The sequence below is a fragment of the Neodiprion fabricii genome, chromosome 6 (assembly GCF_021155785.1).
Source record: "Neodiprion fabricii isolate iyNeoFabr1 chromosome 6, iyNeoFabr1.1, whole genome shotgun sequence".
In the NCBI taxonomy this organism is placed as follows: Eukaryota; Metazoa; Arthropoda; class Insecta; order Hymenoptera; family Diprionidae; genus Neodiprion; species Neodiprion fabricii.
Genome location: NC_060244.1, coordinates 11,153,662 through 11,180,446, shown reverse-complemented (window position 1 = coordinate 11,180,446; position 26,785 = coordinate 11,153,662). Strand labels below are relative to the sequence as shown.

At 36.8% G+C, this 26,785-nt stretch overlaps 4 protein-coding genes across 15 annotated transcripts; 2 read left to right on the top strand and 2 right to left on the bottom strand.

Annotated features, from left to right (window-relative positions):
- Positions 1–261: 261 nt before the first annotated feature.
- LOC124185393 (extensin) lies at positions 262–4,137 on the top strand. The gene is made up of 3 exons (XM_046576111.1): positions 262–400; positions 2,855–3,331; positions 3,430–4,137. Exons 1-3 carry the CDS (start codon positions 386–388, stop codon positions 3,571–3,573), a joined length of 636 nt encoding a protein of 211 aa, XP_046432067.1. The 5' UTR covers positions 262–385; the 3' UTR covers positions 3,574–4,137.
- A 1,662-nt stretch (positions 4,138–5,799) lies between these two features.
- Positions 5,800–13,158, bottom strand: LOC124185381 (lysophospholipid acyltransferase 5). The gene is made up of 9 exons (XM_046576092.1): positions 13,132–13,158; positions 10,908–11,103; positions 10,465–10,572; positions 9,416–9,538; positions 8,468–8,583; positions 8,225–8,383; positions 7,880–8,107; positions 7,480–7,788; positions 5,800–7,080 (listed from the first exon to the last, which is right to left on the bottom strand). Exons 1-9 carry the CDS (start codon positions 13,141–13,143, stop codon positions 6,808–6,810), a joined length of 1,524 nt encoding a protein of 507 aa, XP_046432048.1. The 5' UTR covers positions 13,144–13,158; the 3' UTR covers positions 5,800–6,807.
- A 2,200-nt stretch (positions 13,159–15,358) lies between these two features.
- On the top strand, positions 15,359–17,481 carry LOC124185730. Of its 3 annotated transcripts, none has more exons than XR_006871459.1 (3): positions 15,360–15,549; positions 15,906–16,097; positions 16,966–17,480. XR_006871459.1 is itself a non-coding variant. In XM_046576786.1 (2 exons), the coding sequence occupies exons 1-2, from the start codon at positions 15,674–15,676 to the stop codon at positions 17,315–17,317; spliced, it is 774 nt and encodes a 257-aa protein (XP_046432742.1). In that variant the 5' UTR covers positions 15,359–15,673; the 3' UTR covers positions 17,318–17,481. The 3 variants fall into 3 exon arrangements, 1 of the variants encoding a protein (XP_046432742.1); XR_006871458.1 differs by having other exon boundaries at positions 15,361–15,539; positions 16,966–17,479; XM_046576786.1 differs by having other exon boundaries at positions 15,359–16,097; positions 16,968–17,481.
- A 401-nt stretch (positions 17,482–17,882) lies between these two features.
- LOC124185729 lies at positions 17,883–26,486 on the bottom strand. Of its 10 annotated transcripts, none has more exons than XM_046576778.1 (18): positions 25,525–26,484; positions 24,856–24,961; positions 24,493–24,626; positions 24,313–24,411; positions 24,109–24,222; positions 23,940–24,047; positions 23,472–23,846; positions 23,115–23,390; positions 22,689–22,937; positions 22,468–22,594; positions 22,232–22,375; positions 21,648–22,125; positions 20,560–20,703; positions 19,806–20,102; positions 19,435–19,609; positions 19,068–19,259; positions 18,282–18,398; positions 17,883–18,223 (listed from the first exon to the last, which is right to left on the bottom strand). In XM_046576778.1, the coding sequence occupies exons 1-18, from the start codon at positions 25,675–25,677 to the stop codon at positions 18,035–18,037; spliced, it is 3,477 nt and encodes a 1,158-aa protein (XP_046432734.1). In that variant the 5' UTR covers positions 25,678–26,484; the 3' UTR covers positions 17,883–18,034. The 10 variants fall into 10 exon arrangements, with proteins under 10 accessions (XP_046432734.1, XP_046432731.1, XP_046432733.1 ...); XM_046576775.1 differs by having other exon boundaries at positions 22,468–22,600; positions 25,525–26,482; XM_046576777.1 differs by having other exon boundaries at positions 17,883–18,220; positions 22,468–22,600; positions 25,525–26,482.
- Between the last annotated feature and the right edge of the window lie 299 nt (positions 26,487–26,785).

Below are 26,785 nucleotides of genomic sequence, written 5' to 3'. Positions count from 1 at the left end.
GTCATGAATTACACCACCAAGATAAAGTACCGCAGTAGGGTATCCCTTGGTCCCGGGTTGAGTAAGAGGTTCGCTGGGACGGCCCTCATGCCCCAATCAAACGGGTCCTTGATTTGGCTTGCCTTGCACCATGCACGGGTTACCATGTCCCCTCCACCGGCAACTTCTGACGCGGTAATCAACCGGACAGGCCATGCAACACGCGGGGTGCTGCTGGTCTTTGGGGGAGTTGGCCAAGGTATAAAAGTGAAGAAGAGGCGCTACCGCGGCATACCGAGTCAGTGATTGTGTATGACCCAGGCAGTGAGCTAAGGTGGTCCATCATCGTCGAGCTTTGAATCGAGTAAAAGGCTATCCGTTCAAACCTTCGAATAAGCGCGATATAATGAAGGTCCTATTAGTAAGTAATATTATTTTTGAGTGTGTCTAATTCGAATGCAAACATCTTTATTTCGCGGACCTTAACCGAAACGGATGTTGTATGAACACCGAATCGCACGTGAAATTGTTTCTAGAAAGTGATTGTTCCTCCAGTCCGGATAAACTCAACTTTTTCCGTTAAAAGAAAACGCGTCAGTAAACCATAACTCGAAGTTTAAATCTTGAAATTCACTTTTAGCCATACTTTAGAACGTATCTTTGGTTTTTGGATAAGGCTGTTCAAGGGGACGTCTAACTTCGTTATAAAAAGTTGTAGCTTTCGAAAGAATCACTTTTCGTTTGCGCTGGTGTAGTCGATGCGGATCGCACTAAAAGAGTGTTAACGGAGGTTTAACAAAGCAGATTGAGGGTATTTTGTCAAAGTTTTAACTTCTCAATTAATCCGTACAATCATTTTTCTTAACGTGCACAATATTACTGCATTATTTCCTCTTCCTGATATGAGATCTAATCTTATGATTTGATTTCTGACCACGATTTCTGAGTAACGGTTTGAGAGGCAATGCTTGGAAATAAATGATGTACTTATCATTGCTGTATAATTCATTTTCTCGACGTACAAAAATTTTATGCGCTGTATAATCTCGTGTCATCCGATATATTACAAATACTGAAATTTTTGTTTTGATTTCATCGCCTTCGCAAGTGCGCAATTAGTATATTAACGCAGATTTTGAGAACTATAAATGTCAGTTTAAGAAGTTAGTGTACCGGTAATATATATATATATTTTTTTTTTTTTGTCTACGGACAATACGTCCAGCCAATAGTTGGATGAACATGTGCCAAGAAGCTCTGTTACGTGGATGACAAACTAGCTGTCCTAATGAACACAATTGCTTCTGTTATTCTCGACAAGCGATATCGCTTGTGCTGAGGGTAGGAATTTTCATCGGAGTTTCTTAAACGAAAGTTCTTGCTCTACATTCTATTTTTTTATTTTTGTTATTTTTTTTCTGCTGTTCCAACGGAGAAATAGACTAAAAATAAGTGAAAACTTGTTTAGCTTATTAATGCATAAGAAAAAATGCAACAGAGTTTTTGTGTTCTATGGAGCTTGCGCTATGTGTGAAGCTAGAAAAATATTTAATGTGACCAGCGAAATGATCATTAGGTGTAGGAAAAGGAGTAATTTTTATCGGTACTTACATAGCGACGAGTCGTTAAGGAGTTCTTGAACTTGAAGCGAAGCTAAAAATAAGGTCGAAAGAATCATTATATCCAACGGCAGTCGAATATATGGCCTTTCTACACATATAGTTTTATCATTAATATCTGACCATCCAGCGTGAGATCCCCGGTAGAGCAAGAAATACCACCGAGCCACATTGAAACATATAATTATGAACCAGGAGAGGAATGCTTATAAATTATACATCTCACTTAACTTTCCATTTCGTTGGTTTTCTCTTGCATCTAATTAAGAGTATCCACAAATAATGATCTTTTACCCAACCGAAAAAATATTTGAATGCAATATTGAAAGTATTACAGCAGTATTTCAATTAGCTATACATGGAGTACCATGCTACATCTCTAGGAATTTAATGCAACGATTAGTAACATATGAATTAATTATCATTATCAGTAGCTGGTTATACTTGGCCAATTATTATGCAACTACACAGTAGATGACAAAATTAATTCGTAAAAAATTCTGTGGATCGAAAAAAAACTGGTTGTGGAACTGGTATAAAACTATCGTGAACGAAGATGTATATGATATTTTGTCACATTACCCAATCTCTGGCATTCCTAGGTCATCATTCATCTCTACGGTCTTCTTTATACCAAGAATTTAAAATGCGTAAATAAATCGTAGGCGTAGATCGTATTGGGACTAAGGTCAAAACTCAAAAATTCGAAATGCGAAAAGTAGCACAACAACAAATTTCGCAATCCTCACTTTGAGATACAGAATTAGGAAGGGGATAATCCTGCAGGACAGAGATTATAATTTGCTGACGCAACATTTATACTGTTCGGGACTTGTTTTCCGGGATGGGTTGGACTCAATTTTCTACCGGACGTAATTAGTAGGTAACACCAGTACGAGATTGTGGCAATTACGGCAGGGCATTACGATGCCTACGAAAGCGTGAAATCCATCATCATTGCACTATATATAACATCGCCGGGCATCAAGACGGCATACCCGCCAGCCTCGAAAGGCATAAAATTCGTGTGTTTCTTAATCTGTAATATAACATTATTTGTCCCGCTACACCTTTTACCAATTATTCTCTCACATGCGGGCACGGCGTGGTACATATAAATGCCGAAGGTGAAACGCTCTCTGTAATAAAACACAACACACTCTCGCCCGATCGCTGATCCGGGGAATTGAGGAGCCAGAGGCAGAGGTGAAATTACAGAGGCATTCGTGAAACTAGAAATCGTTCGATTGTTCCAGGTATTCAGTGCGGTCTGCGCAGTGTCCTTGGCAAGGCCGGAACCACCATCGTACCTTCCGCCATCTAGCTTCGGCTCCTCATCTTCCTACGGCGCCCCGGCACCGTCGCTGCCCAGCGCGAGCTACGGTTCTCCAGTCATCCAGGAATCGTACGGACCTCCAGCCCAACAGGCGGTGATCCACAAACACGTCTACGTCCACGTACCGCCGCCAGAAGCCCCGGAGTACAAAGCCCCAAAGCCCGTGCACCAGCCTCCGCCGCCCCAGAAGCACTACAAAATTGTCTTCATCAAGGCACCTACCCCGCCAACCCCAACTGCTCCTGTCCTGCCACCTCTGCCACCACAGGACGAAGAAAAGACTCTGATCTACGTCTTGGTGAAGAAACCAGAGGAGGCGCCAGAGGTCGTTCTTCCTACTCAGCAGCCAACTCAACCGAGCAAACCGGAAGTTTACTTCATCAGATACAAGACGCAGGTGAGTGATTGGATTCGCTGATGGGACCAGGCACACGCAATTGACGGATTTGTTGTTTACGTGATTTTATAACATTTCATTTGATGTTTCATGAACAGAAGGAACAGGGCGGATACCCAGCATCTGTTGGAAGCGAATACGGAGCCCCAGCACCATCTGGCCATGGATCATCATCTTCATCCGCAGGTTCGGTTTCCGACAGCTACGGCGCACCCGCGCCATCGGCGAGCGGACCTTACTAATCATATGTTGACAGTATACAACGGTGATCGTTAATCACTATCGCGTATTTATCACCGTCAATTGGCAATATGTAACGTCGAGTTTCGGTATGACCCTGATGACTGCGCTTTTATGGTTCAATGGTAGAGAGCTATTCGACTAGTAGCCAGTAGGCAATATGTAGAGATTAGGAATAAAGTTAACATCAAAGCACCGCGATCGTATAGAGCAACGTCGGAGATATAGACAACCTGACATACAGCGATACGAATACTGCTGCAACTGCCAAATGTTAAATTCAATACCGAAATTTTCAACGATGAGACGACGTTTGGAATAACGAACTAAAGGCAGGGTAACAGATACAACACAAGAACTCGAAATTTTTTAATAGCACTGAGTTAATCAGAGCACAAAGGTAAAAAGTGAATCAGCAAACGCGGAAACTCATAATACTTACTTATAAACCTATCTCAAAGTACCTTTGTAATTTTATATTTTTTATAATGTAGGCAGTAAGTCTAAATATTAAGTTGTCTGTTTTGTAAGAAAACTTATGAAAATACAACATTTCAATATTTAAAGACTTCTCAATGTGTCCCTCCCGTTATTCCGCGTTTAATAACAGCCTCATAACGCGTATTACAATTCAATACACCAAGAAATACATAGTGTTATGAATTTTTGTGGCGGGTGGAGAGAATCATTTTGTAAGACCTATTTATCGCAAGTAACGGAACATGCTTATAGCAGAAAAAAACTGCAGAGAAAAGAGAGAGACAACGACGAAGAAAAGCGTGCGATCGAATTCTGGTATTTTGGGACCTTCTTTTTCTTTTAATCATCGTTCAATAACTAATGAACAACCGGTTTTGTTTCGAAATAACTGGTAAATACGTTATAAAATGATGAAAACACATTAAATATTCAATTTCAACTTGTTTCGTCAACACCGGTGTCAATAAGACACATCACACAAACGGCAGTACATCAAAATTGTAAATGTGATTGACATTCGTGACCATTAAATCGGATCTTATCAATTCGAAGACTCGAATTCTCCAAGTATCTCAATTTATTAGAGTTTCAAAATAGCATAAAATTCAAGATCATCTGTAGTATAGAATGCTACCACAGAGATTCCTAACTATTTGTGATTGTCTCCAAATTTTCGTTACGACTTCGTCCTTCAACGTCAAGCAAATAATGCAAGTTCCACGAGTTTTAACAGAGATGACATCAATTCTTAACATGATCGCTGCACCACAATTATTATTGTGGGCAAAGCGGAGGATTTAAAAAAATGTGTAAAGAGAAAAAAACGAGGAAAGTTGGCGTTCAGATGCGAACGTTTGTTAGTTGATTTGAGGTAGAACAACTCAGCAATCGTGATGTGGGCACGAGAGCTATCAGCTCTGCTGCAAAATCGATATACTATATCAACTGTTCGGTTAGAATTCTATGCTACTTGACCCAAACAAAATTTTGAATACATAATATGTAACAGTTATTTTCGTGGCAAGTGCGCATAAAATAGAGCGCATAAAATTCTTGACGAACAAAACGGAAACTCACGAGTCAAGAAGAGTACATGCCACAAATCCTATTTTCTGTGATACCTCCAGTCAAAAACGACAAAGTACTTAGTTGGTTGTTGGAGATGGTAGCGTAAAAAATATTTTTTAGCACATAGCAATGACAAAAGCGGCCATTAAATCATTTAACAAGATGTCCTGATATACACATTGAAGTTGAAAAACTGACAATTAACAATACATCAAACATTTGTCTTAAGGTGATATTTTGTTATTTCGACCATAGAATCTAAGGTGACAAATTTTTGCTGTCGTATTGAATTTTCTTCTCCGTATTACTATTGTATAGAACCAACTTTAGTTTTTTTGGATAATTTCATACCTAATTTCATAATCTTCAATCAAAAACATTCTAAATCACCCTGCTTCATGAGATCAATGTAGGAAATCTGGAAGGTAAATATATAGATAGCAATTGTAAAGTTGAATGATACAATAAATTCACTATTTCGAAAACAGTGCTTTCACAATAGCAACAATTGGAATAATAAAATTTATCTGATAATTCGATATCATAAAACGGTCACGATTTGCTAATTAGATTTCACACGTGCAGTTTTATAAATTTTTAGGTAAATTCACATTAAAAAGAGATGAAGAAAGTCGTCAAACAGTAGTATAACTTTTAGAATTAGGAAATAAACGAAAATATTTTACAATGCTCAAAAATATATTTATGGAACAAATGAGAAATAGTCTTACAAAGTCACACTTAATTGCTAATTTGTGGCAAATACTTTGGGATTTGTCCTAGTTTTGTTTAGCATAATTTAATAAAGTACATTGAAGACCATTGATGAATTGACCGAAAAATTATATTAATATACATATTATTATAAATAAATAAATAATGTATTGTACCATGATAAACATTATGGGACATAAGAGTAAATTTGAGCTTTGGACAATAAAGCTTCTGAAATTTCTTTACCATCTTCCAAAAAGATTGCATAGGAAAAGATATTTCGTTATTCTCATCAACTCGCAATAAATTGCCTATGTATCACGCAACTTTGTATACATGAATCAAATCCCTGTTTCGAAGTAATTACGTGCCGAAGCCTCTACGTATTTTCCACCTTTTCACTGATTTACTTACAAAATTACAAAATACTCTGTTCCACTGTCATACTCTGTTGGATCTACTATTCGATCATATTGTATATTCTTTCGATTGAATTTGCTATTGGATTTGACTCTCCCATAAAATAATGTTCACTTTATCCATTAATTACATGTATACTTGTATACCTGTGTTACAGCTATAATACTCTTTTCTATCTCAATCTTTGGAGGTAGAGTTTTCAGGTTGTTAGTCGCAACAATTAAAAATTTGCACAGATAGTTTCAGAATTGACTGTATTGGAAATTCAATACAGGAATCAATTTTTTCAACTAAAACTGCGTATGACGATACAATAATATGTGATCGAATATTCTCGTCTTTGCCATTGATAATAGATGGACAGAATATGTTGATTGATACAAGAACACTCAAATCTACTGACCATTTAAATCGAGTACGACATAAAAGTTCATCACAATAGTTTAAGTGTCAAACGTTTAATTTCTTTGATTATTTGGCAAAGTGAAAAAGAACGTTGATTTTAAAAAGTACCCGGCATAAATTCGCATGGAATATGAATTTACATATATCCTCTATTCGTTGTGTGATCTCTGTCGATTTTCTCGAATAAGTGATTTCAGAAATGGGGCTATCAATGGGTAGCCCATGAATAGTATATGTCCGAGAAAATGAAAAGTCGCAAATACTTGTAAGTATTTACTGTGCTTAAGTAAGACAAATGGTATTAGCGCATAGCCCATGAATACAAACGTGTATATTTTCATGACAAACCAGACCAGCACTGCTATTATAGGATTGCTCAAATATGCCTGCAACTTCTTATTTGAATTAAGTACAGGTCCAATCTGAAAAACAAATTATCATCATAGTTTCCATTTGCATTAGATCGAGTATCGAATGGTAGAGGATGGAAATGCTAAACACCCCAGATACGTTTGAACCAACAATGCCAAATTGTTCTGCGGTAATGATTGCACACGATAACACATTTCATGCAAAGCAAGAGTCACAATTTAGACATCATAATAAAACTCGGGAATCTAAAAAAAACCATGAACGCAAATTTACATTCAAATTCGATAAACTGTATTTTGCAAGCAGGTTTTTAACTTTTTTTTCTTAGTGCACTGACACCCCACTGTTACTAATTGTAGTTTAATAGGAAAAAACGATTGCATTTGCTGACGCTGAGAACTTTGATGAGATAATGATAATTAATCAGAGGCAATATTAATGAAACTTACGTCTTTTTCAAAATACATAATGATGAATTCGATGAAGAAACATATATAATATCCACTGTGAAAACCGTGCCAAACGGCAAGGAATATTAAAGTCGCTGCTTGGCTGTAGAATTTTGATCCTAAGAACTTCAATCTCTTGTAGATATACTCGGCACACCAGTGATTAGTATTCGTATTGAAGGAAAGAATGTAATGATTGAATTGTGTCGCGTTTTCGAATACCAATAGCTTGACATTGGCACAACCGTCCCATCTTTGGACCCCGTTTTCGTCTTTTCCATTATAAGTTATACCAAAAACAATACAGACCTAACAAAAAATCATAGTGCGTTACGTTCAAGTATTTCAACTCAGTTTTCTTCAAATAACTTGATTCAATATTTAGGTAAGTAGTTATTACCCCCTCAGTTATCAGCCAGCAACTGATATACTTATATAAATTAACTCGACCCCACAGTCCCAATAAGAACCACCGCTTCCAAAAGCTCTCGTTAGAAAACGATGAGTCAACTATATAGTCGTCAGAAACGTACATGGAGCCAAGTTGGAAAACTATAATGTAGCCAAAACCAGCCAGAGCTCTCAAAAAACCAGGAACTATACAAGGTGGCAATTCGTTTGAGGATTCCTATAACACACAAACAATTGAATACCAGTAACGTTGTAAAACAGGATTGAAGAATAACTGTTCTCAAAAATGGAAATACCAGCGAATGAGGAAAGTATTAAGTAAAAACTGACATACCGGATCCCTCAACTCGCCATTGACGTACTTGAGATATCGGTTCATGCTAAATTGCGGACCGACTAAAAACGAACCAGGAAAATATATGTAGGCTGCGATCTCTAAAAACGATGGCACCGATTTTAAGGCTGTCTCCTTTTGGGATGCTGAGAGCATTTCCTAAATTTTTTACCCAAAAACAAATAATGAATTGTGCGTTACATTCCTAACAACTTGTAATCATAAAAATAGTTTTATTCGTACTTCTTTTTTTCTGCCGTCGTATAGATCGAATGCTAACCCTATTAGCCTCAAGGTCAATACACATTGTGGCATTGTCCATTTTATATCGTATTCCTCTGTACTTGTTGTATAATAACCTTCAAACAAAAATTGAGAATGAATGAATAAATGCTTTAGCAAATAAATAAATCAAATAATGGGAACATTTTTTGACTAAAACTTCATAATGCCCAAACATATTTCAGTTAATGATCAAGTTTTTGCAATCACTGGGAAAATATGTTACCTGTGTGTATTCCAAATTACAGTTAAATTATCCTAAAAATTTTATCATCAATTGCATTATATGTTTATGCAATGACACATGAATCGAATTCATGTCTTCACACACTTCAACTTTGACCCACAACATAAATAAGAAAATGTCGTCATTCTCATCAAACTGCTTGCACTTGTAAACAGGTTTGTTGTTTTTTTGATAATATGTGCTTGTCTCATGGCTTGGCTCTATCATGTTATTATAAACAGTATAAGCCATATATTATTATTGTCAATCAGAGGTTGGATGATGCTGTTATATTACGATGAACGGGACATGTAGTTTCTGAATAAAACACTTTTAATCGCCACTTCAGCATTTTAATGGGAGCTCTTTGTAAATAGCGTTGCTTGTTCAGAACAAAGTATCGGTTGTTAAGCTTATCTTCACAAAGAGTAGATGAAGCCATGATTGTAATTGTACCCATTGCATTCCTGAGCAGTACGTACAACTTCAAATAATTTACAATTAAATTATGAGCAGTAAGAGCTATTACAAAAGGGAAAAAAAAATAAAATTCATTCTATTGGATTGAGGGGCACTGAAAGTCAAATTATAGGCTGTATTGACTGTATTCTTACGATTATTATAGCATCAGACGTCATATGTTCCAAGTCTAATTATTCAGAATAACAATGAAGTTTGCTTACCCACTAGCAAGTATGTCAAGTTGAATACAAAGGACATGATCACCGATAAATTCGTTCCACCAACTATCTTCAATATCAGATAGGTAACACATAGTGAAAATGCAGAGTGCAGGATATCCGTACCTAGAAATATTTATAATTGAACATGAGCGTTATTAAAATTAACAACAAATCTGAACTCGAAATAAAGATAACGTTATTACAATGTGTAAAAACTTGAAAAAGGCAATGTACCATGAGTAAGGCAATGGCTATCTTATCTGAGATGTAGTTCAGCCTCATGCTATCAACTGATAAGTATTACCACTTGTAGAATTTAAACATATAATATTATAAAACTATTAGCTGACAGAACTCTGTTAATTCACCACATATGCATAAGTAAATTTGGATGATAGTTTTTTAATTGTGCATTATTCAGTTTCTACTACTAATTCTCTCTTGACTCAAATAACAAATACGGCCACTTGTAACTCTGTTACAATCCACTTTGTGAAATTTACTACAATATTCAAATTCTCTAAAACTGCTGAAAATGTATGAAATCTTTTTTTTAAAAAATTAAAATCCCACAAAATCTTCAAATCTAAATTAAGTGTTGAGAAATTTTGCATCATCTTCTTGATATATTGAAATCTACTGAATTCTTTTGCAATCTTGTGAAACTGTTAGAAATGAAATGAAATCAGATTTACACAAAGCTGTAATTAATTTTTTGCCGGACAAACTTCCCTAACAACTGAAACTAAAATATGACAATTTTTCAAACAGCTATTATTTTTGAGTGTATAATATTTTATAAAAATTTTGCATTTGCATTGAGATTATGACCTTTTATATTCTTGAACATACTCTGATTAATAAGAAACCAAGTGTATATTCGTGAAGCACTTCATAGAGAAAAAACTTCGCAGTAAAGCAAAAGGCAAGAAATTAAGAGACTGAAACAGTTGTGTAATTGTGTTTATAACTATAAATAAATCTTTAAACGACATTTATAGGATTACACAATGTGTATGATAGAAATTTCTCAAGCATAACAATCTTACCGTAATTCCAATACCCGATGCTCAACCCGGAGAGTATAAAAAATATGTGTTGCAAGGTTTGCTCCTTGCCATATAGCTTATATCTGTGAAACAGTGCCAATGGAAAACCTGTAAATTAAACAAAACATTTTAGTATTTGATAGTTAAAGTTTGTATTGATAAGAATATTTACAGAAAATTAAGTGTCAACATTCGGTACAAGAATACTCGATACAAAGAATAACCGCAACCCAAATTCACAACGATATCAAAGATTTTTACTTCAGTTGTCAAAGTCAATGAAATAAAAATGACAAGCAGCGATCTACAAATGTCAAGAAAATTTACGTACGAATTAGGTTATGACCGAGATTCCTGGCCGTTTCAGAAAAGCGCCATTTTATTGTAGTCCGATTAATGACAACTACCCAGTAATATGTACTGAAATATAAAACATCACTTACCTAGTAGAATAGAAGCCAAAAGTCGAACTGCAGCTTCAGGTACGTTTAATGATGTCGCTAAGCCTGCCAACCAGCTCTGGCTAATCACCTCGGTGGCCATGTTTGAAATTCCAAATGCGCTCGCGGCTATCGCCACCTGTCGCCACCAATTGTGCGCGATGATCTGACCGCTGACGGGAGTCCAGCGACGCAACGACTGACACGACATAAATTCGAATTCTGAAACTCTGGTATACTAAGCTTCGATTGGAGGAAAATCGTGACGTAGGAACTAAATGGTTGTTATTGGTCAGTAACGAATATCGCTCCGCTAAAAACCAATCAAAGTTCGTTTGGCCTAATACAGAATGTACAACCATGGTGTGCATTTCATTTGAAAAGCAAAAAATCGACATCGACGTATTACGTACGAGCATTGATAATTTACAGGTGCATAATAACAATATACAAGTCGAATTAGCTGGTACAGCTGACTGTTACCGTATTTTGTAGTTCGTTATGAATTGTCATTCTTCGATTACGTATCATTGTACAGATATGTCTGAAAAAGTTGGTCGAATCTTTTAATCGGAAACATTTAGAGTTTAAAATGAAAGGCAACACATTTGTAAATGAATACATGAAGACGTTTGTAAAAAAAATAAATAAAAGCGACGGAAACAGTTGTGTTTATGTCCCAATCATTACAATGGTCCCTGAATTATTCATATTTTTTTAATGGATCATCGAGTCTTTTTTACTGAATTTACATATAATTAACTTTTTTTTTAAATCGTTGACCATGAGCACTTTCTAAGAGCATCGCAGCGCAAAAAAACCTCACATAAAAAAAATATAAAATAGAAAACAATAAAAAAAAACACACAAAATAGAAAAATGGGGCTATATTACGACAGTGTCTTCGCCGTTGGTCCTGGGTAATGCCGAAAGTGGTTGATATTGAAAAATAATTGAAAAATCATAAAAAATTAAATATCTCGCGAAGGGGATCAGCTAGGATTTCCAGGTTTGTGTTTTATTCATCTACAAACAGGCTGAAAATTTTCTCAACGCACAATTTATGGTTCCGTTTTTATCAAACATTGTGCACCTTAAAGCTCATCGTCCCAGGTAACGAACGGGCAGCGGCTGCTGTTGCTGTATTGTTGGTCTTTGACCCCCTCCTAGAGGTGCAAGGTCCACAGTATGGCATGCGAATTACTGATTAAGTGTAACTTGCAAAAGAGGAAAAAAAAATATTATTTTTATCCCCATCGAGGCTGCAAAAAAAACTTTTAACGCATTTATCTCGAAACTGTCTGTTTGCAACTTAAAAAGAACACCTTGCCTCCTTACGAATTACAGACAACTATCAAATTTGAAAATTCCGATTTGTAGGGCAATAATGAGTTTTACATCATATGAAAAGTGAGAAAGTTTTTAAAATTGTACCATTTTGTTGATTAAGAAAAAAAAAAAAACCATCATAGTTCAGACGATAGAGACTAGTTTTCCGATTACAAATATGCCTGGATTTTACTTTTCAGCAGTCTTACAGCTCAGCTTGCACCACCTTAAGGATGCAATCTTGTGTGACAAAAAAATTCCTGCACTATCTTTATACAGGTATAAAATTCTTCCGTGCGTCTGTTAGTGTTCGTTTAACTTCTGAACTACTTGATCGATTAAGGTCGTATTCATACAATATGTTTATATTGTCGAGAGGACGATTCATGGCTATGCTCAGTTAAGATCCGATTGGCGGTGATTGATAACTTATTTTGCGTATTGTTAACGAATTATGGCGCACCTACCGGGAAAAACAGAACAACATGATCGGCCAGGCCAGCTTGTATAATAATATAAATAAAAATATTTTTTTCAGTTTCATTGCGATAAACAAAAAATATTCTTTGAAAAAATTCTTGATAATACGCCTAAGGTTGCCCGAAAAAAGCAACTCTATCCTTAGAGAAATCGTTAGCGAAAAGGAGGCGCGACCACATGAAACAATCAATCAGGATCTAGAATATGAGATAGGAACAATTATACTCGAACTATAGTGGTATTGTGGTCATCGATGAACAATAAACAGTAAGAATTGTCAATAACGTGTGAATCCGCTATAGACAAACGTGAGAAATTGTGCCTGATTCACAAATGGGTCTTCGGAACGAATAAATTAATGCTATATTACATAATTATTACGTGTGGTCGAATTCTCACTCCGCAGTCTACGACTTACTATCCGCGCCATCTATCTGTCCATGAAAAATTGGAGTGACCCTTTGTCCGATGATATTTGTGGCAGGGATCGAACACTGAATTCAATGGATCGAAATGGTAGAGGAGAACGAGGAGAAATCATGCGCCTATATCCATGGCTGTTCCATCCTGCTCTCTTGTCTTGTCTCCCACCATCACGCCGATTGAAAAGAGAGAGGAGTTCTCCCAGCATACCTCTGTCTTCTCTAATCTATAATAGACCGGGGGATACCGACAGATTTTAGGATACGATTTTACTCAATATGACTTTCAGAGGGCAATATTATCCGTATATTCTAATGATAATGATGCATGAATCAAAAAGTAATCATGGGCTCTTCATATTAAAAAATGATTCGTTATTTGTTCGAAAATGATGTGTTTTAATATGATTTGAATCAGGCTATCATGTGTTTTGTAATGAAATACAAAATAGAAATTCCTCGGAAAGCCATTGGCATACCAATAGGATGGGCCTGAAGGGCTGGTATAGTCATGTGAACTTGTATTTGAATAAGGAAAACTTCCGCAATTTGAAACAGGCTGCCACTGATAAGTATACAAGTTCTTGTATTAAAATTGCTTAAGAAAAGATGGCATGTCGATTGCATATGCCCAAGTACCGTTTACATTGCAAAAATTTTGTACAATTATGGAATAGCATTCCGTGATTTTAATTATTATACCATTTTATTTTCATACAGTTTATGGAAACGTATGATTTACATTAAATTGGTATATCGTTTGAGAGGGTAAACACTACAGGCATACCCAAAAAAACATTGCAAGATAGAATAAAAAATTTCTGCGTTCTTAAGCAGTATGTCCTATTGTTTTTATTACAAACATGGTATATGTAGGTGGAATAAGAAATCGTATACAGATCGATAATGTCCAATCTTGAGGAAAATATTAAAAACAGATGCAGACAGAGAGAAATCCGTTGTAATTTTTATGCCTTTCTTTTTTATTATAATCATGGTATATGTAGGTGGAATAACAAAGACGAGGTCTCAGGTTTATAAAATTAGAGAATAATAATACAATTTATGACATTAGCGTTTATTGGAAATCAAGCATATAAATCATAATTATGGAGTAATTTTTCTTCCATCACTCCGGAATATTTATTTCAAAGTTTGGCTCTTCCTCGTTATCATTCTCCTTTTCTCGTATGTCATTCTCCACGTCGATGTCGATTTTATGACCATCACATGTATAACGGTCATGCAACAGTGGACCAACGTGACAACGTCGGAAAATCGAATTAGTAAAGAACGATTGATTACATTTTTTAATACGATAAGCCCGCACAACTTGTATGCCATATTACATATCAACAATTTAGGGTACTATCTTAATATTATAACAAATTTTGTATTGATTAAAATTACGGAATATTATTCCGTAGCTGTACAAAATTTTTACACAATCGGTATGCCATCTTTTCTTAAGCAGTTTTATAACAAGAACTTGTATACTTATCAGTGGCAGCATGTTTAAAACGTGGACAATTTTTTTATTAAAATACAAAATCATGTTGCCATACCAGCCCTTCGGGCCCACCCTAACGGTGTGCTAATGGTTTTCCGAGGAATTTTTATTTTGAATTTCATTATATCTAGTGAATAATATATTTCATGCATTTTGATTCGTTACCGCTCAACCGCGCTTATGTTGAACCTAGCCTCAGTCTATGAGTACGTTTACACGGCGGCTGTTATTCCGGTTTTACTATAAGCGACGTAGCAATACCGGATTTAAGAATGCGTGTTAATCCGTTATATCCGTTGTAATGTAATGCCTTATGTACACGCATTTTGAAATCCCAAATAACAGCGCCAAGTAAACGTTCTCTATGCGTGAGACCCAACATTCATTTGTGTTACGGAACGAACGCTCGGAAAGCCTGAATCCACGTAAACACATTTTGAAGTATACTGAATTAATATGCAAATCTTTAATAACCTGTAGACAAAATATTTAATCAACTACAATCAACGTTGAGTACAGCCCCAAAATCAGTGCTCGTATTTTGCGTTTTGGATAATACTTCATCTTTTAATACCCGCCAATATTTTCATTAGAGACACGCGGCAGCAAATTTTTTTTTATTGTCACCTAGGGGTTATTTTATCTGGGAGGTTGGCTACATTTGGCTCTTTGTGCGCTCCCTCTTGGCGACTTAAAGTACCATTTATCTGGCAACCCTGAACTGTACAACTTACCACAGGCGCTACGGATAAGTCAATTCTGGTTTACAAGAAATACCGGCCGTTGGGGTTAGGGAGGAGCGAATGGTTATGGGACGCGACGCGTTGTTCTCCGTTCTCGACCAAGCGATTCAGTGATCAGTGTTCAGTTGTCCACAGGCAACGGTGTCGTGAGGTAGTAATTGGTAGTAGCAGTGCAAATATTGAGCCTTCAGTTCTAGTATCGTGTAGTCTCATTGCGCGTGTGGTTTGTTTCCCGTTTTTGATACTTCTTTCGTGAATATATTGTATATCAAATAGAATAATACGATGGCCGTTAGCAAGGCGTATTATGGCATCAGCGGTGCATCTTACGTATCGGGTAATGCGTACTACGGTTTTGTGCCGCAAAATAACGTGAACCCGGAGCCGGGTAATTGTAGTAGTAGCTGCTGGGACGTGAATATGAAAGATACGACGAGCGGAAACTGCCACGGTGCAATGGAAACCGACGACGAAGGCCGTGCCGCTGATCTCGTAAATAACTATTGCGTGATTCCAGAGGCTTTGCGCGGGGTTAATCCGGCTGTTTATACTTCGGACGATCACGATCATCCGGTATCGAGACCCGGCGCTTTCGGCCAGGACCGACAGCAAGCGTGTCAGGATGCCGCGCTCCGATACAACCGGAAACGCAACAATAACGGAGAGCTGATGCTCGCTGACCCGGATCAGTTCAAAAGATTACGGAAAGGTATAATTTTTAATTATCCATTTTCCTGTTTCGTATGTTGAGTATGGATTTCATGGATTATACTCGAAATAATCGAGCGCTATATATGTATATGTATGTACGTAAAACATGTGTCATAAGTTATATTTATCAGCATTTACATACCTATCTGCATACGTGTTTGTATATACAATATATCTTTTATCACGCATACAGATACGCATTCGTTTACCTGTACGATATTTCGGCTTCATTTCGCCGAATAGAACATAAAAACTTCCGTCTGTCTGGTGGCATGAAGTGTGTATTTTTTTACGGGAACAAAGAGCGCCAGTGTCGAAAATGATTGCTAAAAATACCGCTGATGCGAGATAGTTTTGAATCTTCCTTTAATCGTTCAAGTTGCCTATTTAATCGAAATCCACCATTTAAAATTCCCGAGTAGTGTAAACGAATGAACAAACGAACAAATCAATTACACAGACAACTTTTGATCATACAATTTTTCCAACAGCCAAATTTAGTTTTGAAAATGTTTTTCTGTGCGTTTTCTTCTTTCTCTTTTATTGTTAAAAACGATGGCCAACGGAATCGAACGAGAGACGAAGATAATTTGAGAGCCTTCCAATCCTTTGTGAACTACACCTTGCGTTATCAATAGTAGAGTAAAGCATACCACAGGTTGCTGGGTCTACTCATCGAATGAGCCCAAGTAATTAATATTAAGACTAGTAATAATTTAGTTATTAAGCGACTGTAACTTTCATAATATAATACTTGCACGTCGTTATGATATTCTGATATAATGATACAGCCATTATTTATTTTTTGTTTGTTCTTTGGCGGACACAATTAATTAGGCACTAAATAAGAGAGTATTTCTTTTCAGAGGTAGTGGTAACTGCTGCACTTACCATGGTAGAACGTACGCCAAAGACTGTGGATTGGCCGAGATGCGTTGTAAATCGGCACGACTGTGCATAAATGGTGAATTGAAATATCGTGAGCAACAGGAATTAATGGCTACGGTTAATAGCTGTTTCCACGCAGCAGGTAACCATGGTAAATTAGTTAATCACGATAGTAAAAAATGTAACAATCCATTGAATGGTAATTCAAAATTGAAATACTGCCACGATGACGCCGAGTACGAGAGAATGTTGTTAGAAACACATGGGTGCTCGGTGTATCATCATCAACGATTTCAATCACAAAGTGGAATTGAAGAAGCAGAATTTTAGAATTTTGTGGCACTTAACAATCATTTAATAATTGTTCAATGTTTTTTTTCACGAATTGTTTTTACTACCAGTTGACACGCAATATGTCGTTACCACTCATACTTGTCAAGATTTTCAATGTATGGGACTACAATTGGTACGATATTAAGTAACCAAGTTATATATATGAAATGAATAAATATTTACTTTTCTATTTAACAAACATGTGTTATAAATGTTTTCCCTGTTCAGAATAATGCGTTTTGCGGGTTTTCATATCTCATGTCAAGTACGTTATAATGGGCTTGGAAAAGTCGATGAAACTAGGGTGTATTGAGAGCAGTGAGTATACCAGAACTTACTATATTTCTGTACTGTAATCGGGTAACGATGCGCTTAGTCAAGCATATTTCAAGGACAAACCGGTAATCTCGAATATTTGAGCAAAATGTTAACAGTAATTTAATCCTTAGCCATATCAGAAAACAAAAATTTCTTGCAATCAGCACAATGAGTTATACAATGTTAGATAGTCTTTTTCGAATTGCTCAAATCAAACGTACAGGCAACAAAAAGTACAACCATGCACCTATTTACTCGTATTTATCGTTTCATTCGTACATAGCCTTCACCATGGATGCTCTTAAACAATAACATAGATTGTAATTCTCAATAATAGTGTGGGAGCACCGAGGGCATGGGGTCAATGTAAGCGGGAATAAAGCCAGTTGCCAGATTTCAGATTGACTCGTTTGCCTGATGATATAATCGAGTAGGAACTCTATCAAGCCCAATATCGTCACTTCTTTCTCCATCTTCTTCCATATATTCCATTTCTGCTACCAAATCAGCTATCAAAGCATTGGCAGAAGCTGTTGATGCGTCTCCTCCACCTTCTTCACCAACATTTTCTTCACTAGCAACCTGCTTTGAAATGCAATTGTAACAATCAAAATTAAAATACGAATGTAAAATAGAAAGGTACCTGGGGATTGTGAGAAGTTTCGGGTCGCGATTGATCAGCTTCCGCCAAGTCTTCATTGTAACCCGGTGTTACAGATGCTGACGCATTAATGCCTATACCTTCTGGTTGAAATCCTCCCTGTAAGATGTGAAAGAATTGTTCCTTATTATCTGCGATAAAATTTATTTTCTTCTGATGTAAGCGCAGGGTGGCCACTGGTCAGGGAATTCTGGAAAATCTGGAAATGACATAGAATTCGGAAATTCCGAAATAGTCAGGGAAATTTCAGGGGTTTTTGCGGCGTCAGGGAATCGTTTCCTATATTTTTTTTCATACAAATATGTCGCACAATTTTTGCAAGCTTTAGATAAATTAGATCGAACACAAATTTTTTTACCATCGCTGGAAAAATTATTTTCAAACTTTGAATATTCCTAAATACAAACGATTGTGCGCATCGACCAGATGGGACAGTGCGACTCAAGTGACAGTTCGTACTTTCATAAAAAAATGATATGTAAAAAAACGTATATTTTTATCAATTTGCTATAACCAATTTATCCGAATTGGTCAGGAAAAATTATAACATTTTTGTTTGGCAAACCTGGAAAAGTCAGGGAATTTCGTGATGGAGATTTAGTGGTCACCCCGAAGCGTTACCACGCCCAAGTGACTATGTGTTTTGATATAAATATTGTCTCTGGTAGAATGACAGAGATGTAGTATATCAGCAAAGTTGACAGAATTTTTAGGTCTTAGTATTATATCTACTGCTTTCATCACCAAATTTTCTAAACCTGATTTTACCGGCAAAAGTGGTAACGTCATAGACAATGGTGGTGGAGGTAACGGAGGTGGGGGTAGTGACAAAGCACCAACTGCTTGGTTCACTGCATTTCCTACTGTATTATTGAGGGTACCCGTATCAGAATCTTCATCACTAGATTGACAACTTTCACTGGCTGTCTGATCAGTTGTTTCATTTTGTAACCAGTCAACCTAGGCAAAACAAATTTTATCGGATTAATAAGTAAATCTTAAACATTTGAGTTGAGTAACGCTAACAAATTTTAGAACCAATTAAAATTTATTTTCAAAATACGAGTAAAATCTGATCCTTTAATTGTTATTATTTTGAGCAAATGATTATCAACTGTATGATAATTTCGATTACCAAGGGATTATTGGATGAATGTGAATCCCGCAGAGCCCTCAGTGAACGCAAGAGACGAGGACGCAACCTGTGATCTTCACAAATAATTTTAACCTCCCTCAGCACCCGAACGAGGTAGCCAGGTCTTGAAGTATTCACAGTTACTAGCGATGACACTGCGTCGCTCATTTCATTGCTGTATCAGAATAATTGTGATTCAAGGGTTCTGCGACCTTTTGGTAAAATACTTTGGTATTATAAATGAAGCGTTTTGAATAAAGACTTTCAATTTAGCGCTAAGAATTAGTAAACATTCTTCGTTACATGATATTAACGGTAGTTTTTCTTTAAGATATTAGTAGGTTAATCATCTGTTGGAATAACAATCTTACCTAAGCTGACGCAGACAAACCTGACCATCGTTATTTGCGGATACTGATCGAGTGCAAGCCAACTGTTGTTCATCAAAAAAGTTGTCCACATGATGCGACTGTTGTAAGGTCATATCATTGGCTAAGACATTATTTAAGCTGCTCCTTGAATTAACAACTTCTTGCTGTTGAAAATTAGACTGCAGCTGAAGATTTTGTGGGTACTGCATCTCAGCCGATAACAATGTTGGTAATGTCAAATTCTCCAATCCATGCTCCCTATTGCGCTTGTCTTTCCTAGACCTAAATCCAATGTTACTGTAAGTCAACATAATTTCATAAATCGGATATTTTGTAAACTCAAAGATTCAAATCTTCCATTTTCATATGTTAGCAGTTTTGAGTCCAACCGCTTTTATTTTGGACTACCGTCACTAATTCAGTTGGAACCAGTTGGTATGCTATTTGTATACATTAAGATTATTATTATCTAGGTAATTAGTATTATTCTAATAATAGAATTTTTTTTAGTAGACCTATTCAATTTACCACACCTTGGTAGCGAATTAACATTTCGTACTAATATGGATTATTCTTAATTAATCTTAACCGACTTATCCTAACTCAAACAGATAATAATCACGCTAATTTTAACCAAATCGATAGTGGTGGTCTAAAATTTAGTCGATCTGACCCAAAAACTCCCCACTTCTTCCATGAACAACTAAGTACAAGATTTAATTTGATGAATAATGCATTGATAAGTTGTGCATACGTGAGTCCAGTGTTGTTTCCCCCACCAGACGCAGTACCTGATGCAGAAGACACAGTGTTTGTGGTTGGAGTACTTGCGGTTGTATGTGGGTTGCGGTCCGATGCAGTTTTTCCATTCACAGAGAGTAAGTTTTGCCTCGAGTAACTGAAAGGGAACAATCGGCAAACCCAAATCTCATGCGTAAAACATTAATATTCAAAATCTGTTATTCAAAAATATATGAAAGGGACTACTAATTGAACTAATTAATTGCGATGAACTGTTAGATGGAACACTTTTAAATAGTTAATCAATCTTTCAAGATATTGCTACAACTTTTGCTGTGCAGTCTAATTTCAAGAAAAGGGTGACATAACGAATTTAATGTTAGTGATTACAGTGAAAATCAAATGTAAAACACACCAATTAAGCTGTTTCAATAAAGTAAGGCAAGAGGTGTATAATGTAAACCTACCTAGGGCCTTTTAAAGAGAAACTCTTTCAATTTTTGATATTACAAGCAATGCTTGAGAACATGATTTAACAGGGGTTACGAGTAAATAGAAATACACGAAAATGAATACACAAAACATGATTTTATTTTATATATATTCGTCGGAGCTGTACAATATTTTAATTCTACTCTGAAGTTCGAAATTAAATTCATACGTTCTATATGCAGTTGAGAATTTTGAAAAAAATGAGCAATCGGTAATCAGGTACTTAACAAAAAGTTAAGAAGAGTGTTTACCAAAAACACTCGACTAACATTTGTGTTTAAACTGGGGATATGAACTTGTAGGGTGTCTCTCAATTTTTAACAATAATGCACGTGAAATAAAAATTGAAAAACTTAAAGAAAATAGGTACCTTATCAAATTGAAATTGAAAAAATGATGAAATACTAAATAGTGTAATATGTAAAAAAAAAAAAAAAATCAACATCTACAGAAAGACGCGCAGCCAGTTCACCATGAATTAAATAAAATGGTCATCGAACATTCATACGAAGAGTTAAGAGATTGAAACGAAGCAAATGAATAGTTTGGTACTAACATCGAAACATGACTATTACTTTATAAACCTACATTAAGACTTTCACGAATTACCTTCGAAAGTTGTCCCAATAGTTGTTGGCTCTATTTCCTGGTGGAACTTGGTTGTTCAACTGTTGTTGTTGGTGTGGAGGATTGGGTATAGGAACGGGTACCGGTGTGGGCGTAGGTGTGGGTAAAGCAACAAGATTAGGGAGTGATGAGCTCGGTGGCAACGTAGCGTCCAATGAACTCCCATTGTGTTGCACGACACGGTTAAGATTGGAATACTCTTCAGCATTTCCCACATTACTATAATTGTTATTGGCCCGTCCTTGTAGCTGTTGATGTTGTTGTTGCTGTTGTAGCTGCTGTGGTTGTCGTAGCTGTAATTGTAGTTGAATAATTGCTGCTCGCATTGATTGTAATTCTCGTTGTTGAGCCCACAGTAATTGGCAGCATTGCTGCATAGTCATTCCCATCATTTGTAATTGTTGTGCTTGAGAGCCCAATAACAGCTGTCGATAATATTCAGCCATACCCACCACTCCTGCTAGACAGTATTCAATCCGTCGATTCTTAATTTTGCAATACAATTTGATTTTCATTTCTTAGCTTCAAAAATGTGAATTGGGAGATGAAGTAGATTTTAAGCTCACCTTGTGGAGGCTGCTCGACCATTCCAATTGGTGGGGGAACACCCCACCAATTACCATTTGCCGCCGTAGCATTACCATTAGGCCCAACATCTAATAAATTTTCCGAAATCGACGCACCGTCTACACTTTGTTCGTTAGATTCCCCTGTAAGGAAATAAGAGTAATGAAGGGGAACCAAATTTATGAACATTATAAATTGATCTTATCTTCGTAGTTACTATATATTCGTTGCTAACCTGTGGCAGGATTCGGCAAAGGCCATAAGTTTGCTGCAACGCTAGTGTGACTAAGCTGTGAATTGGTTTCTCTAACACCACCCCAATCTCCTCTACCAACATCTTGATTCACGCTAGATGAGTGTACCTGTTCCTGTGTCAAAGTATATTTTTGTAAAAAAAAAAAAAACTATTGATATTTTACTGAGCACTAGGTAATAGGTATAAAATCTACTCCAGACCTTTCTCATCAAATCTTCCAGCTGACGTCTCTTTGCTTGTGCAAATTGCATTTCACAACGTTCATCATTACTGCTGCTATTAGTATTGTTGTTACTCTGTTTCTTCTCAGATAAATTCAGTCCAAGAAGAGAAGGGGGTGGAGTTGATGAGGTAATGACGGGTGTAGGAGTCGTTTGCTTCAGGCGTTGCAATTCAGCACGAGCTGCCTGCAGTAACACGGACTGTTCTTTGAGTTCCCTGGTCACAGCCTGTCAATCGAAAAGACTAAATTTTGTTTCAACTTTGTTTTTTAAAACGTAGATGGAAGAAATTCATAAGTTGCAGATGAAGCATAGTAAACTTTGTATAGTAACTTTTCAGCTGGAGTGTGAGTTTCACGTTTCATGATGTATGAAACTTGACAAAAATTTAGTCGAGCGACGTACTTGAACTTGGTCGACCGAGGGCGCATCTCCAAAGTTACCAGCCTTCCTTCTCGACAAATCATCAGGCTCACTCTGCCGATCTATCGAATTACGAGAACTATTAGCAGACACTTCTACTCTGACTTCTTCATCGGCTTCCGGTTCGACTTCAGATTCTGATGGATGTCGATCTCGTGTAGCATCTTCCATCAGAGCCTTAAGGCGTGCCAACTGTGCTTTCATTGCATCCAATTCGGCAACTTTATCTCTTCCCGGTGCACGTGAACCTTCAGAGCTCTGCAACCAAGATACAAAAATTGGTGTGATTAACTAATGAATAGATTTGAAATGATTAGGTACCAATCATCTTATACTAACACAGCTGCCTCTATCAAAAGTGTCCACAGCTTGCAACTCTGCGACGAGATGATCCATTCTTTTTTTCTTATTTTGTAACTGGACCAATTTTCCCCTTAGTGCAGCGTGTTCGGACTCCAGTTCATCGGCGTTTGATTGCCCTTGATGCAGTCGCCTATCTGGTCCTTCCCAGGCAGAATTACCCTGTTCACCCTGTTGCAAAAATACTTGTTGGGCTTGACGTGCTGCATTCAATCTTTCTTTAGCTCGCAAATGCATTCCTAAAAGAGAAGCTTCTTGTTCCTGAAGCTGGGCAAGCTTCCTTTGAGTTTCTTCTACCTTGCGTTGGAGCTGAGCTTCTCTGCCGCCATCTCCGTGTTCGTCAATTTCACCATTCTGAATCGAGTAAATCACAATTTAAATCTATTGAAATTGATTTGATGCACCCAAACTATAAGTTTTATGTTGAGTTATGAAAGTACAACGCACCATGCAGTTAGGGTTAGTCAAGATGCATCGTTCTTGTAAAGTTAGAACATCCATTAAATCACTAAATCGTCTCATCTGGTCGGACTGCTGTACTGGATGATCACCAGACTAAAATTGCATGCAAGTTTTAGTAAACAACAGATCATCACACAAGTAATGTATTAACAACCTCATCAGGAATTCCCCGATTTTGATAAGTCCCTAGAAGATTGGTCAATTTTTTTTCACTGTCATAAAGATCCTCCACCATTTTAGACAACTTGTCATGTTGCGTAACTGCGCGCTAAATCAACAACCAACTCAAGTATCATCCGTTTACATCAGGAAAATTGCAATGTAGTAATAAATGGATGAACAAAACTGATTTACTTACAGGGTCACTGGATTGACTCAATGAATCCATCATTGTAGAAGTCACCCGAATGAAGTCCTTGATTTGATTAAGTCGACTTTCAACTTGTCCTCTGTCTGGCTGTTAAAATTGAAATGTGCTGATATTATTACGAACAGCCAATCAATGATATTTTTTTTCATTGAAACCAAAATATTCTACCATTTTGTCTACATTTGTAGGCTTGTTCGCCTGTAACTGCGGTGGTGGTGATTGGGTGTGAGAGTCTGGTGGTGCCATTCTATGCCACTGAGAACGATCTTCGCCTATGTGGTTACGCTGTTGGCTACTGCAATCTAAAGTTATTTTCAAATATGTCAATCAACATGAAGCACTGTAAAACAGACTTTGAGATCAACTTGTACTATGATAACCACAGACACAAGAATAGTATTAGCAAATTGAAATTTATCCTAATATTTTTCAAATAAATTGATCATTTTTATAAAAGGATAATTTCCCACGAGTAGAATTAAGAATTTTTGCATCCGTAACTTCTTAATTATAGCAATGTGAAATCAATACCGAAGTCTGCGAGGTCCTGGTAGCTAATGGAAGGTGTGGAGGAGGTGGGTCGAGTATTACTATTTTTTTCCGACCTGTGTGGATCAGTTACCAAATGCCACTCGAGCTGTAACAAATGTACGAATGAATAAATGACATGAAATTTCAAGATTAACAATAATTGGAAAATGTAAAAACACCTATAATAGAAGATTATTTTTCCTTTTTGAGGCCCGATTGATTGGATTGACTGAAGATATCTAAACCGTGGTAGCTTTGCAGCTGAGAATACAAGCTTGACTACATTTATGTGTCGGCAATGTATATTCTTAGCGCAAAAAACTCCCCGCCTCTTCATACCCTATTTATAGACAGATCTTGAATCTAATGTGAAAGTTTACCACCCGTTATACTGAACATACTGTGTGATGCGCTTAACAAAAATGATAAATGATTCAGGTGTGAGTCTTGATGTAAAAAATAATTTTTATGTTATGATTAATTAATTAAGGAAATTATTCATGTAGTGTAGTATGAAATCCATTGCGAAGCTCATGTGCATGTCAAAAGTTCACCTTGTATTCAAATCTACTTTGATATACAGTGAATAATAATGGCATTTGATTCATAGGTATTTTTTCAACATTATCAGAAAGAGAATGCAGATTGAAATGACTGATTTCAGCTTACCAGATTATTTGGTTGGTGTGAAACATCCCTCGGATCAGTTGGCCCAATCATTACCTGATTACTGTTGGATCTTTCTCGATTTCTATCATTTCTACGATTACTTTTTGGGACGGTACCTGTGTAACGTGGGCGATCATTTATACCGGGTGACATGTTTTATTAATTTTTTTTATTATCCTTTTCGATTTGGTTATACGTCAATAAGTAAAAACGTGATAGTCTCTAGTTATTCTTCAAATAACTATTATTATAAATTATTTAAACTGATAGGAATGAGGGGTCAAAAGTACTTGTCAATGACGTTTTTATTTCTGTTGTTTATGAACTAATGTATATGAATATGTGTATGCAGTGTGCGCACTTGTGTAGATATATTTGGTTATTTTCACTAGATGTCAGCGTGCACTTTCTGTGTACTGCGCTTTCATTTAATACTGCAGTAATGTAATTATTTGATAACCGTCATTAATGTCAAAACGGTATTCGCTATTGACGTCCCTTGCGGACGAAAACTATAAACAAATATCGTTTTGTCACATAGCTTCATCAGTTTAACCACTAAACAAAACACTTAACTCATCCATTTTGACAGAAGAACAGCGATATCCACTACTGGATCTCTGTTACATCCTTAGCACGGTCTTACATACAGGTCCGGAAACTAGTAGGGTGGGGAATGACTCAGATAATGAGGCAAAACCGTGGTTCTCGTCTTCACCGTCTGCAGCGCTGCCCCCTCGGGGTGAGCCAATCATAAATCAGATCCGAACAGCTGATTTTTCGGAATCAACAATCCCGAGTAACACTCAAAAATGAAGAAAGATGCGAATAAAAAATGATCGAGATGTTTACTAGCATTCCATGGCGGGCGTGATAATTGTTTTATTTTAACGGAATCCTCAAATGTTTAAGTCAATAAAATCCATAAACATCAAGCGAGGGCTCACAACTTTTGAGATCGTTTGAGATCTCGTGTAGATTTTTGTGTCCCATTTTTGACGCAATCCTTATCCTGTGGAACTTTAAACACGGAACACTTTCCACTGTCGTTCTTGAACGTTTTCCAGCAGTTCGAGACGATGCAGGCTTTCGGCATTTCTCAACGCGGATGAATCGTTTTTTTACACCGTTTACACACTTTACACTGAGTTATGAACTGTCAAAAACTTCGATGAGCAGGTTATCTTATCGGTATATATCTGTATCCATCATACCCCGGGCCAATGGCGCCCCTAGCGGATAGATATGAAACAAGACCGTG